The sequence below is a fragment of the Mchenga conophoros genome, linkage group LG12 (genome assembly GCF_057382185.1).
Source record: "Mchenga conophoros isolate Kocher_MC1m ecotype Shallow Benthic linkage group LG12, M_conophoros_male_GT1.1, whole genome shotgun sequence".
NCBI lineage: Eukaryota > Metazoa > Chordata > Actinopteri > Cichliformes > Cichlidae > Mchenga > Mchenga conophoros.
In genome coordinates this window covers 18,517,542-18,533,195 of record NC_140537.1, presented here as the reverse complement: position 1 = coordinate 18,533,195, position 15,654 = coordinate 18,517,542, and the positions used below count along the sequence as shown (strand labels likewise).

Genomic DNA, 15,654 nt, shown 5'->3' with positions numbered 1-15,654 from the left:
GTGATATGAAAAAATCTCATATCGCCCAGCTCTAGTTGATACTAACGAGGGCAGGGGGATCTGATCAAATGGGCAGGAAATACGTGAGAGTGAAAATGAAATAAAGAAAATGAGGTAAGTATTGTCAGATCAAAGAAAATTGCAATGGTAACTGTACAATGTAAAAACTCTGAATCTTTTTATTTTCCAAATAGCACAACTCAAAAATTTGATAATCATGACAAACAAATGCAAGAAAAAGAGGACAGAACTAAATGTGAAAAATTGAAAAGCTGAAATTTATTTATTGTTCTTTTCTTACATTTCAATAAATACTGAGTTTATCCATCTACAGCATTTTTTAGAAGTAGTTACTGTCAAAGAAAATGCAACAAAAGGTTTAGGCTACTATTAATTATACATAATTATATAGCATCTGCACTAACAATGTTTAACGAGGTATGCTATTCTTATTTTCATCACCTCAGTTTATTTCTCGGACACTGCTAGAGGAGCTTTGCATTCAAAGTTCATGCAATACAATATTGCATGAACGATATTCATGCAATATTGCATGAAAGATACTATACTGCTCAAATTACAGAGAAAGCTATTGTATAAATCATGGCTTAAAATATCAGATACTCTCATGACTCACTTGGTATCTATTTACAGATGGACATATAAGACATTATGGTCTGCAATCAATGCACAATGGCGTGACAATCAAACCTCTTATTTCTCTTCTAACCAGGTGCGTTTCGATTAACTCGTCTCTGACTAATTCTTTAGTTAGCATGTCTGCCCCTATGGTTTTCATTTTCTGGCTCCTGTGTGAGTTACTCTTAATGGGAACATAAGCTGAAGGTGACAGGTGTACTCTTTCATTACTTTCCTTATTTTTGGGTCACCTTTTCATTCTACATTCTTTTTTATCATTTTCCTCCTTCAGTGAAACCCATTCTCTTCCCCTCTCTTTCTCATCTATATTGTAGCACAGAGCTTAGACTGTAGTCAGACAAGGTTTGTATCTGGTGCAAACAACATCACATGGAATCCTGCTCTCTGTCAGTTTCCTAGTCTTTTCCGTCTCTTTGTTCTGCTGTTTTTGAGTGCTTAAAAAAAAAAAAAAAGCATTATATTTTAGGTTTCCTTTTGTCTATTGTTCCGTACTTCAATGTGTAACAGATTTACACAGTTTCTGTCTAATGAGTCAATCACATAAGTCATTTTCCATCTGCATCCGAATTTAATCACTTATTTTGCTTTTTCAGGATGATAACGATCCAAAAGTTGTACAATAACACATTTTTTATGATTCCTCTGGTTTTCAACAAGAAGACTACACAAGATTAAACATATGTGAATTTTATAGAGCATTTGGAATGAACTTTTCCTGAACTCTGTTCCCATCTTGCCTCTCGGTCGTTGCCTTTCAGTTAGGAGAAACAAAAATATACTGTCAGAAAAGAGAGTATGCAACAGCTTAGGGTTGTATTTTGGTACCAGATACATTTATGAAGAAATACTTCACATTCTGGTCTTTGTTAGTGACTGTACAGTCCACAGTCAACACAAGCATCAAGACATCAGACGGACCAACCTTATTACTTAGGAATGAATTTGACTGGCGTAATTTGGTACGTGCTCTTGCATAGAAGTGTCCCATTTATTTCAGGAGGTTTAATGTTACATTTTCTGTGGTATTTGGCAATTATTGTTCATACTGTAGTACAATAAATGCGTTTCACAAAACGAGTATTAATTGATCAACAGTGCTGATTCTTCAAGAACAACATTTCTAAACAATTCTGTGGGCATTTCTTTCAACTTTTTTAGTATTTGACAACATTATTTCAACCTGAGAAATGTGTCACATGCAGGAGTCTCACTGTGACTTTAGGTAGCACGTTATAAAAGGCAGAAGAGGGAGGCCATAAAGCCAGCAGCTGATCGAAATATGACAGAGATGTCTGCCAGACTATCCAGGGACATGCCAGGTCGCACACAATGTATATAAATCTACTCTTTGGAACAGGGTATGTGAAGAATCACAATAAAAGGACAAATAATGTGTGGAGGAAAACAAAAAAAAGATGGGGGATGGGAAGGTGTTGAAGATTTCCTCCACATCAACAGGATAATGGCAAACACCCTCCAGTGTTTCAAGTCATTCAGAGACGGGAAAGACATAAAGATGCAATTTTGAATCACTTGGCATAGTTAAACACATCTAAAACTGATGTAAAAGACTGATGCAAACTAAAGGAAAGCTGGATCATTTCTCAAGAGCAAGAAAAGGAAGTCTCTGAAAAATGTATAAACAGCATGTTATCATTAGGTTTGCATACTGTAAACACACATAAAGATTCAGATTTCCAAATTCCAGTTATTTAACAGGTTTTATGATTTTTTTTTTTCCTATGCTGATCAGTTTGTCTAACATAGAAAATTTTGCATAAAAATGTACAAAACTTGCAATTTTACTTCCAGGCCCAGGGAGGGTGCCCGGAGGTGAGCTCTTGGTGGCCAGACCTTAGTTCACGGGGCCTGGCCGGGCACAGCCCGAGGAAGGGAGACAGGCCCACCCTCCTGTAGGTCCACCACCTGGGGGTGGACACCCTGGAGGACAACTCCCCGGGTCCCGAGACTAGCAACTGGGGCACTGAACCTCACCTCTCTGGTGGGGAAACAGCCTGAGCTAGTGCGTAAGGCTGAGAGGTACCGACTAGATATTTGATCCTTATACAACTGTTGCAAGCGCTTGGTCCGCACAGCCGACAGTATGTTGGACTCTTTGTTACCCATTCTGTTCATAATTTTTATGGACAGACTTTCTAGGCATAGCCAAGCGTCATCAGGCGGTGGCCTCGCCACCTCATTCACATGAGAATGAGAATCAGCACCTCCAAGTGTGAGGCCATGGTTCTCAGGTGGAAAAGGGTTTAGTGCCCACTCCAGTTCATAGACGAGTTCCTGTCCCAAATGGAGTTTAAGTACCTCGGGATCATATTCTAGAGTGAGGGGAGAAGGGAGCGGGAGATCAAATAACAATCCTATGGCTACAGTGATGCACACACTGTACTGGTCTGTCGTGGTGAGGAGAAAGCTGATTGTAAAAGCGAAGCTCTTGATTTACTGGTCAATCTACATCCCTACCCTCGCCTATGGTCACGAGCTTTGGGTACTGACCGAAGGAACGACATCGCAGATGCTAATGGCAGAAAAGAGCTTTTTCCGAATGGTGGCTGGCCTCTCCCTTAGAGATAAGGTGAGGAGTTCGGAGCAGAGCTTCGACTCCTCCACATTGAAAAGGGCCAGTTGAAGTGGTTAGGGCCCCTTGGGCTCCCTCCTGGGTGAGGTGAGATGAGGTGAGGTAAGGTAAGTTGTTCTGGACATGTCCCCGGGGCAGACCCAGGACACGCTGGAGAGATTATATTATATTATACATACATACACACACATATATATATATATTATATTATATCTCTCCAAGGGGACACCTTGGTGTTCCCTGGGCCAAGCTGGAGGAGTTGGCCAGCGAGAGGGAGGTCTGGACTTTTCTGCTTGGGCTCCTGCTTCTACGACCTGACCCGGATGAACAGAGGAAAATGGATGGATGGATGGATATGATTCCACAGCAAAACAGGGAAAGGCATTGTTTAAAAAAATTAAGGCAGTTTCAAGCATCTTTGGAGTTTTGTTATTAATAAAAGATTACTAAATATACAATCTGTAATTACTTATTATTACTGCCTTTGTTCTTGCTTTTGTCCAGTGACAGCTAAGATGGACTGCAGGCGTGCAATGACCCTGAATTTAATAAATGGTTAAGAAAATGGATATTTGGATGGCTGGATGGATGGATGGATGGATGGACAGATTGATCGATATGCTTTGTACTTGAGTTAGAACAGTGGCAGAACCTGTTATTACTGTAACTGGAATTAGAATCTATTAAGCAGAAGACAAATGACAGTTTTTATTTGTTTTCTAAGGGAAGAAGAAGAAAACAAACTATGCGTAGCTGAGTATAAACAAGCCCAACCTGCCATGCGTGACTTGCAGAAGTGACAGTGACAATAAAGGAGTTGGCAACTGACAGGTGAAGCCAAGTGTTAATAATTGTGCCACGGATAACTGAAACACTTAACAATGTGGCAGTGTTTTATTCTAAACTGTAAGTTTATTTGAACTGCTGCAAAATTCACAAAGCTATGTTGATAATTCTGAAGAAAAGGAGACTCTGAATCAGGTGGTGTTTTTGCATGTATTACTTTTCTTGGAATAGTAAACTTAGTCAAATATGCTGAAGCTAGTTGCCTCTACCTTCACACTAAACAAAGAGATTATGCAGCAATGAAGGCATAATGACAAAGAGCACATGTCACTATGTGTGCATTCGGAGTGACACAGCAGCCACAACTGCTCCTAACTATTGATTTTCCTGACAGTCAGGAGCATTATGAGGTGAGGCCCTATGCGACTCTAGAGCTGCAACTCAGCCCATACTACATTATTTAAACCTGCTGCACAGGTCAAGGAATCAGGTCGCTCAGATCTCTTTGCTCTCTAACCCCTTGTTGCCCAGAGCTGCCTGCGGTAATACCAGGAAAACTCACATACGTCTTCAGTGAAAGGTCAAAAGCATCATGCGAGGTGAGAAAGAGGCAGTCACGCTGCATCAAACTGAAACGCACACCGAGACCAGTCTTTGAGGGGGTCAGCAATACGTTACCTAGTTATGTGTTTTTGTAATCCTGAGGTGCACAGTGGACCGCAGCTACTAAATACTACTACCATGGGTTCATTTTAGGTATGTCGGTATTCAAACCCATCTAGTATTCAGTTACCCTCTGACCTGAATGGAATTGAAGGCTCTGATGACTAATTAACCCAGGTCACCTGAGTAAAACACTATTAAACATAAATCAATTACTTTTGTGCTTGATTGAACCCATCGACGGACTGTTTCAATACTGACACCAATGCAAGAGCGGTGGTGCAGGACAAGGTAACATAGTGACCCACGTGCGGAAAGGGAATCCAGCTTAGCCGATATGTAGGATTATGGATGTGTCTCAGTGTAATTACGTGTGAAACCTGCTGTGAGGACAATTAAAGTGTGGCCAGAGGGGACAGACGCAGTGCTCCAGGACAGATTTAAAAACACAGACTGGAATATGTTCACCCACACAGACCTGGACCAGTACGCCTCATCTGTACTGGATTACATCTCCAAAACCACAGACAGTGTCACCACCCAGAAACGGATCACCATGTACCCCAACCAGAAGCCTTGGATGAACCGAGATGTTCGTCTCCTCCTGAAGGCCCGCAACACTGCCTTTAGGTCAGGAGATGCACACGCCTACAGTACAGCCAGGGCTAATCTAAAGAAGGGCATCAAAAAAGCCAAACACCATTACAAAAAGAAGGTAGAAGAACACTTCTCCAACTCCAACCCCCGACGCATGTGGCAAGGACTCCAGACCATCACAGACTACAGGACCACCAAACCCTCCCCCGCATCCTCTGATGTCTCCTTCCTCAACAAGCTCAACAACTTTTATGCTCGTTTTGAGCGAGGGAACCCCACAACCACAACCAAAGCAGACATGACGCCAGACCACCAACCTATGACTCTCTCCCCCACCGATGTAGGAGCGGTGCTGAGCAGGATCAATGTCCACAAGGCTGCAGGCCCTGATGGCATCCCCGGGCGTGTTCTCAGAGTGTGTTCTGGGGAGCTTGCAGGAGTGCTCACAGACATATTCAATCTGTCCTTGGCCCACGCTGTGGTACCGGCCTGCTTCAAATCCACCTCCATCGTCCCGATACCCAAAAACTCCAACCCATCTTGCCTCAATGATTACCGCCCAGTAGCACTCACCCCCATCATCACTAAGTGCTTAGAGCGACTGGTCCTAGCACACTTCAAATCCTGTCTCCCCCCCACCCTGGACCCCCACCAATTCGCATACCGCCGGAACAGGAGCACAGAGGATGCAGTCTCCATCGCAATGCACTCTGTCCTCTCACACCTGGACAACAACAACACCTACGCCAGAATGCTGTTTATAGACTTCAGTTCAGCATTCAATACAATCCACCCCTCACAACTCATCAGGAAACTGACAGACCTGGGTATCAGTTCCCTCACCTGCAAATGGTTACTGGACTTCCTGACCAACCGCCCCCAACATGTCCGGCTGGATAACCGCTGCTCATCTACCATCACAATGAACACCGGTGTACCACAAGGCTGTGTGATGAGCCCTTTCCTCTACTCCCTCTTCACCCACGACTGCAGACCTGCTGATGGTTCCAACACCATCATTAAGTTTGCAGATGACACCACGGTGATTGGCCTCATCAGTGACAACGATGAGGCCGCCTACAGGGAGGAGGTGGATCGTCTGGCTGAGTGGTGCGACAGAAACAACCTGCTGCTTAACACCGAGAAGACCAAGGAGCTCATCGTGGACTACAGGAGGAATGCTGACCCACATCCACCCATCCACATTAAGGGGACGGCTGTGGAGCGTGTGAGCAGCTTCAAGTTCCTGGGAGTCCACATCTCCGAGGATCTCACCTGGACGACCAACTGCTCCAAGCTGGTCAAGAAGGCTCACCAGCGCCTCTTCTTCTTGAGGACTCTGAGGAAGAACCACCTGTCCTCAGACATCCTGGTGAACTTCTATCGCTGCACCATCGAGAGCATCCTGACCAACTGTATAACAGTCTGGTACGGGAACTGCTCTGCCTCGGACCGGAAGGCGTTGCAGAGGGTCGTGAAAACTGCCCAGCGCATCGCCGGAGCACCACTTCCTGCCATAAAAGACATCTACAGGAAGCGGTGTCTGAAAAGGGCTGGGAAAATCATCAAAGACCCCAGTCACCCATCACATGGACTCTTCACCCTCCTGCCCTCTGGGAGGCGCCACAGGAGCCTCCGGACTAAAACCACCAGGTACCGGAACAGCTTCTTCCCCACAGCTGTCAGACTCCTGAACTCTGCCTCCTGACATCTGACCCACGTTAAACTCATGGACTGAACATACACACACCCACAATGGACAACTGTACCCTCAAACACAATAATAACATGGACTGAACCACCACTCACAACCACTAGCACTTTATATAGCCTCTGTAGGAATTATATCTCACTTATCTTAACTGCACTACTGTATAGATCTGTGTAAATAATCATTCTGTACATTCGATAATCTTTAATCCTACAACTGTTTACAACTTGCATAGTTCCCATTTCTGTATAGCTGTATATCCCAGATTCTGTAAAGTTATTTATTTCATATTCTGTATAGTTTTTCATATTTATATCCTGTTCATATCCTGTACATAGCTTGTACTCACTACAGCCTGTACATACTTATAGTTATAGAATATTCACAACATACTTCATACCGTGTACATTATAACATACCATAATAGACCCATTTCTGTAATATACTCACATATCTATATTATTGCTAATATATATTGTAATATATCTATATCACTAAAGCACTTCTGGATGGATGCAAACTGCATTTCGTTGCCCTGTACCTGTGCATGTGCAATGACAATAAAGTTGAATTCTATTCTATTCTATTCTATTATGTTTAAACAATGGACTTTGCTCTTACTTGTCTCAGTTACAAGTGCAGTACAGCAGTATGTGGGATTGGTGTACAAAGAAAAGGCAAACAGGGCACTCTATAGATTTTGTAGAGGGATACTGTTGTGCGTGCACCGCTGGGCCCTGCTTTGACAACATCTGTATTCTGACAGAGTCTCCTCTCTCAATCTAGATCTAACTGCCTGCAGCCTCTGCCACACAGGAGCTGGAGGGGGGAGCTGAGAAGAATACTTACAAGCCTCTACCACTGTGTTGGAAATAGGCAAACCCACACACGGACATACACACACACAAACTTTCACAGTATATCCCTGCCAAGTCAAGCATTGTGGTGTGGCAGGAGGAGCCTCGGGAGTCTAACAGCCAAATGTGTCCTCTAGCATTAATGGCTGCTTCGGCTGACTGAAGGGGGAAAACACCTTGAAGAATCATACATCTGAATAGCCACTTGGCTCCAGCAAGGGACAAACTGATTGACATTTGCTGAAGTCTTGCAAAACACGCCCGCCCTCTAATACAGAGCACACATGCTCGGAGTGACGGTATAGTCTTAGCTCTTCTCTGAATTATACAGCAATAACAACACAGGAGAGAACAAAAAAATGTGGAGCTGAAACTAGACTTAAAAATAAATGTATCATTCTCTTGAGATACAACCAGTATTTTTCCTTCTTTCACGTTCTAACTCAGATGACGCTTAGAAAACATTCATTCCAAGGTATTGAAATTGTCTGAGTATAAATCATGGTGAGCATGCCTGGCCCTCAGCCAAAGATCACCACGGGTGTTACAAACTCCTCAAGCAAAGAATATGACCTGTAGAAATGGAAAATTATTTCCAGGGATCTGCTACTTCACTGGATCCCCAGCAAAGATAAGGGGATAAACTGAGAGCAGCTGTTGGTGTCAACGAAGCGCTGCTTTGATCTATCGTGTATCAGAGACAAATAAAAATGGAAGCTCTTTTCTAAGACTGCAACTCCCCTCGTGGTTGCATGCCTCCATCAGTGGGTCACACTGCAGTTTAAATCAGTGTTTCCATTTTGCTCAGTGATGGGAGTGATTCCTCATTTGAGGTTATGTTTTGCTGTGTATGTACTGTAATAGTGTGTAGTTTCAGAGAGGAAAAACAAGTTAAATTCTTCATCTTCTCGGTTTGGCCAATTATTTTGATTTGGAAAGACAACGTGTTGATAGATGCTAATGTTTCAAATATGGATCTTGCTGAAAAGAAGCAGGAAGTTATAATTCTTCAATGCTTCACAAACATCTTCAACCCAGTAGCACAGTTACACAATTTTTTTTATTGAATGTTACACAGAGGGGATCTTTGACCTGCTGATGCTGCAAGTGAGCAGTAGTGCCAAATTCAAAATAAAATTCTCAAGGTGTTTCAAAAATATGTTGACAAAAAAGAAAAAGAAAAAAGACAGGACACTGCCTCAACTTAATGCCTGCTACGGGCACCGGTAACCTCTTCAAACTGCTCAGAAACAGTTTATCTAAGAAAGCCTGAAAATATCTGTGCACAAACTACAGAGTATGACCCACAGCTGGGCTATGATACAAAGCATGACAGAAAACTAGTAACTAAAGGATGTTAAACTCAGTGTCGTCTTATTGTACTATTGGTTTAAAAAAATCACTTATAGATGTATATACTGGAATACAGATTCTGAATCCAAAAATTCCAGTCTGCCTTCAGATATTAAAGTGCTCAAATTATGCCTTGTGAGGTTTTATTTGTCTGTTATACTTTCTTTATTCATGTAAAGAATTCCATGCTGTTCTCTCCCAGGAAACATGGTACTTCTCTTCATCATTAAGTAACACAATGGCATAATGGCTACTTACCTAGTTCTTTTGGTACACTCTCAAACAAGTGCTTCAACTAAATCCACATGCAGCCAGATGCCATGCAGTCCACTATCAATTCCTCGCTAGAGTACCTTCTGCTAATTCTTACTCGAAAATATCTCAGCTATGAACAAAGCACACCAAATGTTCTGCTGCTGGTTGCAACGGTGAACACAAGAGTCTTCATGCTCTCACAGCTTCTGAGCTGTTTTACTTCTGATGGCAATGTTGCAGCAATAACAAGGCAATCACCATGTGTTTAATGGTAGAATGGCACAAAGCTATGTACTAGCCACTCTAATAGAGATGACTTTCCATTGAAAATATTCCCAGTTTTCTGTTTCTGTTGTCAGACAATAAACAGAGCATAAAATAGAGACATACAGCGTAACACATTAAGACTACTGGAAACCTGCCGCTTGGCATATTTTTCAACCTCTGCTCTGTGCTGACAAAACAATCATTTACATAATGTGCCGTGATTTACACTTAAAACGACTTGTTTTCTGTTAGCAGAAACTAACCTGAGTTAAGGTGGTGAAGCACTTCACCAAAGCTGCCTGACCATAGACAGCACAAAAGATAAGCTGTTTCAAGCCGTTTTGGTATTTTCAAACTGACTTGCTAAAGCACATTTCAGTATCCAGTGATCACATCTCGAAAAATCTTCCTTTTTGACACCAAAATGTAATAAATAGACTTAATGCTTTATAATTATGCAGTATAACCTGAAATGACTTTGACTATAAACCCATTAGCAAAATGTCAACAGCTCCTGCAGAGGACAGCTCTCGCCTCCTGGTGGCCGTTACAAAAAACTGCAGGTTTAAGGGCAGTTATGCATTAGCTTCATTTGTTCAGATCTGGAAACCAGCTCCATCTTTTATACTGTCTATGTGTCTGACTTTCTTCATGCCCACTGACCAATCAGAGGAGGATGGACTTTTTGGGAGGTGACCAATAAATGAGCTAAAACAGAATGATTCAAACAGATGTGATGATGATGAGTGATGATGTTTTGCATCGTCAAACTAATTTAGATACTAGACAAAGACAATGTGGCTAAATACAAAATGCAGTTTAAAGATTAGTTCATTAATTTACAGGAAAAAAATTAGCCTTAGCCCGTTGTAAAAAAAAAGCTGTTGGCCACTGAACCTAACAACTGGCTGTGTCAACCCTTGGAAGCAAGAGCTACAATCAAGCATTTGTGATAACTGGCAATGAGTCTTTCCCATCACTGTGGAGGAATTATGGCCCACTCTTCTTTGCAGAATTGTTTTAATTCAACCACACTGGAGGGCTTTCCTGCATGAATGGCCTGTTTAATGTCATACAGAAACATCTCAATTGGATTAAGCAGCCTCAGACCATCAGACTATGATGTTCTTTTTATAAAATGCTGCGTTAGTTTTACACCAGATGCAACAAAACTCAAAGCTTCCAAAAAGTTTAGCTTTTGTCTCATCAATCCACAGAATCATTCCCCATATGTTTTTAGATCAAAGATGTTTTTGGTAAATGTGAGATGAGCATTTGCGTTATTTTAAGTCAGCAGTGGTTTTCTCTTTAAACTCTCCCATGGATGCCATTTTTGCCCAGTCTTTTTCTCACTGTTGAATCATGAACGTTGACCTTAACTGAGACAAGTGAAGCTTGCAGTTCTTTAGATGTTGTTCTGGGTTCTTTTGTGACCTCCTGGATGAGTCATCGATGCGCTCTTGGAGTAATTTTGGTAGGCCGGCCACTCCTCGGAAGGTTCACCACTGTTTTAACTTTTCTCCATTTTTGGATAATGACTCTCACTGTGGTTCGCTGGAGTCCCAAAGTCTCCGAAATTGCTTTGTAACCATTTGCAGACTGATAGATGTCAGTGAATTTATTTCTCAGCTGTTTCTTTAGATCATAGCATGATATGTTTCTTTTTCAGGCCTGGGTGTGGTTAATGACATGGAACTTAGCTAAGCAAAAACATGGTTAATCACAGTTAATTCATGATTTATCAAAGAGGGACAATTACTTGCTTGCATAGAGGCAGAGTGGTTTCTCCTTTATAAATGAAATCATCATTTAAAATCTGCATTTTGCATTTACTCCAGTTATCTTTGTCTAATATCAAAATTAGTTCGATGATGTGAAATGTGTGATAAATATGCATAAAAATAAGAACTAAGGTAGGGCTGTTCTGACAAAACCAAATTCACAAATTTTAACAACTGGACTTTGTTTCATTAATAGTTATGAGTCAGTTATTTATTAATACAAATGTCATCTCCAGTTGAAAACTAATTTAACTATTGTAACTATTTTAAAATGTTAAATATTTTGAAATCATCTACAAAGCCTAAATGGATTTAAGTTAGACTGGAGAATAAACAAAGTATACAGTATATTATCCCAAAGCTGTTTCATGCTAAGCGTATTTGGCTTCTTGAATTCGACACATCAGCATTGGATGAATCAGAATGAAGAGGTAGGCCTTATCGTTCAATAGCACAGCAAGATCGAAAAGTAAACACAGATTGTCTTGCAATCAGTATCTGAAAGACAAGACGCTCCAGCTTTAGCTGTTAGCCTGTGTCTGCAGGTTCCCTGATATCAACAAAGAGCCCGCTGCAGCTCTGCACTGTCTCTGTTGTTGTGGGCGATTGGAATGGACATTTGTACTCTGCTGAAGGACCGTAAACAAGATTTTCAGCATAGCACCGGCCTGGCCAGGTTGACAGGGTGGTCTTATCTGATCTCAAACCAGAGAAAGGCAATAGGACAGACCAGGACAGACCAGGACAGCTCAGTTTGAGACGCTGATAAGAAGATGCTAAGAGGAAATGGAAAGGAGAAACAGACAGCTTCCAAGATGAACATTTTCACAATTTAACACCTTATAACACATTTACACATCTTTTTGATATTTGCTACGTTTTTGTCTGCTTCAGGTTTATTTGGCTGAGTGAGACCCTTCGTTCAAATAAAATAAAATAAAAACCAATCAAATCAATATGTAGTGTAAAAGCAACTTACCTTGTCCTTGCCCTGCTTCTCATCTTGATATACATTCCACTGCTCTCCATCATTACTGAAAGCGACTTTATATGAGCCAACAAACTGGACATGGCCGAAGTCTTTCGCTCCCTGGGTGATGATACCTGTCACCTTGGTTGGCACAAGCAAGTCCACCTGAGAGGAGCAAAGCCCAAGGAGGGATGGGAGCAGAGAGAAGGAGAGGCAAAACCAGAATGATAAATTCGATTGCTCAACAAACTCAGGTAGCAAAGTGTCAGATATGCTAAGTTTTCAGGATTAAGTCAGCATTTTTCCTTTCGATTTTATCTGAGGATTTACTGAATAAAGACACCGGGCGCCAGTCAAGTCAGTTTCAATTATTCACAGAATATTGAACAACAAGGCTAAGTCCACAATCTCGCCTCAGCAAAACAGAAATTGCATGCTGCAGCAGCTTCTGAGACCCACACTGCTCCATTTGGGTTAATTTTTAATAGGTTCTCATTTGTTGCAAACAATTTACTGCGCAAGGGTTCCAGGCAGTAAATACACAAACTGTTACATTTATAGGCTTTTTAATGTTCAATTATGCTTTATTATATTCAAAAGTACATAACACTGTTGGTCTGAAACAAAAAATGAAGTTAAGAAGAATTTCAGGATACAGGCTACACTTTGAACCAAGGAGATGATAATCAAGCTTTTTGGGGCGAGATTTTACCACCATGATAATTATGTTAAATAAATATTGCATTCATTAAGTGAAAGGGATTGAAAGTAATTTTTAATCTAGTCCTCAGCAAAGCCATGCATAACTTTAAGGTTTAAGTGCAGTATTACTAAATAAATAGTTTGTTTTTTCTCAGGAATCAGTGGGTGTGTAATGTGAGACCCCTTTAACACAATGAAAACCTGAAAACTCTGTAGAACAACAGAAAAAAGTTTATTGTTCTTGTTATTTAACATGCAATTCACACATTTTTTTTTTTTTATAAAAAGGAAATTTTGTTTTTCCATCTTCCATTTTTAAACGAGGACATTTTATATTAGATAAACAGCAAACTAACATAATAACAACACTGCGTAGGTGATATCAAAGAAGCTGCTTTAGGCTGGTACCCCCTTTACACAAAATAGCTCAAATTTAACAGTAAAGCTGTTCTACTTAGCACATACATCAACGTGGCACCAATTTGCTATGAATAGAGGATGAAATACCGGGTTCAACTTGACATTTTGCTGTGCCATAGATAGCAGCAAAATTTAGAGGCGCAGCGAGCGCATGAGAGAAATGTAAGTATGCAGAGTTGTTTCTTTTGCTGAATATGCTGTACACAACACCAAGACAACCATGCATCACACTAATTGGCCTGGTCACAGGCCAACTTATACTGTGTCACACTGTTCTGATAAAAAAAAAAAAAAATGCCCCCCTCATAGATTAAACAAATACTCCGTCACTCCGTCTCCTGGTTTTGACACGTTGCAGAACCCTGCAGTGCAGCTTGGCACATCACAAAACACTTTCCAGTTGACTGCATTATCTGTTGTGACGAGTTAGAAAAAAAAAACCCTCTCTCTCTCACACACACACACATGCAAACACACACAAATGCAGGACACTGGAGGCTGACAGGTAGTTTGCAAAACCTAAGCCTTAATGACAAGCCAAAGGGATAAATAAAATTCCGGAAGGTTGTTCAACAAAGTTCAAAGAAAACAAGTAAACCGAAAGCTAAATTTGCAAGGAACACAATAAAAAACCACTAGTATCAAAATAGAGGAATGCAGTTTAGGATTACACACAAAGGCTGACACAACCAACAAGGGACTGGACTGTAAATGCACAGAAAACTATCAGGTAAGCAAGATGCAAATGAAGGGAAAAAAAACCCCCCAAACAACAGACAAAAAGAAAGTTTGGTAAAATAAAACTGAAAGAAATGACATGAATACGCAGAGGGGGGAAAATTAGCTCTAAAGAAAGAGCAGGGAAGTGATCTTACAAAATCAAAATTACAATTAAACCCCAAACCCTGACAGTTTTGTCTTAGCGTTAATGCAAATGAGATGACAGCAAATCTTAGTATTGGGTATTACAGAGGCTTTAAATGATGACACTGTGCTGTGTGCTATGCTACATAAGCAGACACAGGTTTGGATTACAGTGAAGAAGTTTTTGTCTCCTTCCCTGTTTCTCAGTTTTTTGTTTCATTTGTTTTAATCTCCAAACAAATTTTAATTACTAAAGTTAAACTAATAGTTGTGGCTGCTTGAGATCTGACGAGGATGGATCACCCTTATGTTGTGGTCTGGCTAACCCTAGACGGGCCATAACAATAATGTTTTCCCTTTGCAAATGAAATCATCACTTAAAACCTGAACCTTGTATTTACTCTGGTTATCTTTGTCCAATATTCACATTTGTTTGACGATCTGAAACATTTAAGTGTAACAAATATGTAAAAAAACAAAAAAATCAGGAAGGGGGCAAATAGTTTTTTATGGCACCGAAGGTCCAAGGTAAGGCCACACTATCTCTAAAGGGATTAACTCGGCCAACATATGTGAGATGATAAGCTACTGAAAGCAGAACAAAGGTTTGGGAGTGGGACATTTATTTCACTGAATACCTGAAGCACAGGTATGCAACTAGCGAATACAGTAGCGTGCTATGGATGCATTATCTAATTGTCGTGAAAGCTCTATTCATTAAATTCCACTTCTAAATGAATTTTGTTAACACCTCCGTTTTTTTTATGCACCACAGTTCTCATTGCTGTTTCTAAGAGAAGCTGCGGAAGTGTTGTGGAATATTTGCCTGTGATGTATACCTTTAAAAAAAAACACCCAACACTGTTATAATGAAAATAATGTCAAGCCACCTCCTGAATAAAGGGTCCAGAAAGAAATGGTGGCAGACCTAGCTCGGTTGATTCAGAGGGGCATGGCATTGTGAGGCTTTGATTATGCTGCAGTTGCAAAACATTGAGGTAATCTTGTTCTACCCGAGCATTCAAGTCTGCCACCAAACAAAGGCATGCTTAAAGGGGAACCAGTAATTGCTGTCACAGGTAGCGGTCAAAAAATACAGCCGCCCCTAGCGTCCCTGCCTCTCAACGCTTTGATGGCCCAAACTGCATTAGGGAGCGAGATAAGCTTGTTAAAGC

The 15,654-nt window shown here is 41.1% G+C and overlaps 1 protein-coding gene across 3 annotated transcripts in view; it reads right to left on the bottom strand.

Moving 5' to 3' along the window:
- edil3a (EGF like and discoidin domains 3a) overlaps positions 1-15,654 on the bottom strand; it is a 132,071-nt gene that overhangs the window by 6,507 nt on the left and 109,910 nt on the right. For all 3 annotated transcript variants that reach the window (XM_085294147.1, XM_085294149.1, XM_085294146.1), the window contains one exon: positions 12,503-12,658. In XM_085294147.1, coding sequence (XP_085150273.1) covers positions 12,503-12,658 — 156 coding nt within the window. The remainder of the gene's footprint in view (positions 1-12,502; positions 12,659-15,654) is intronic.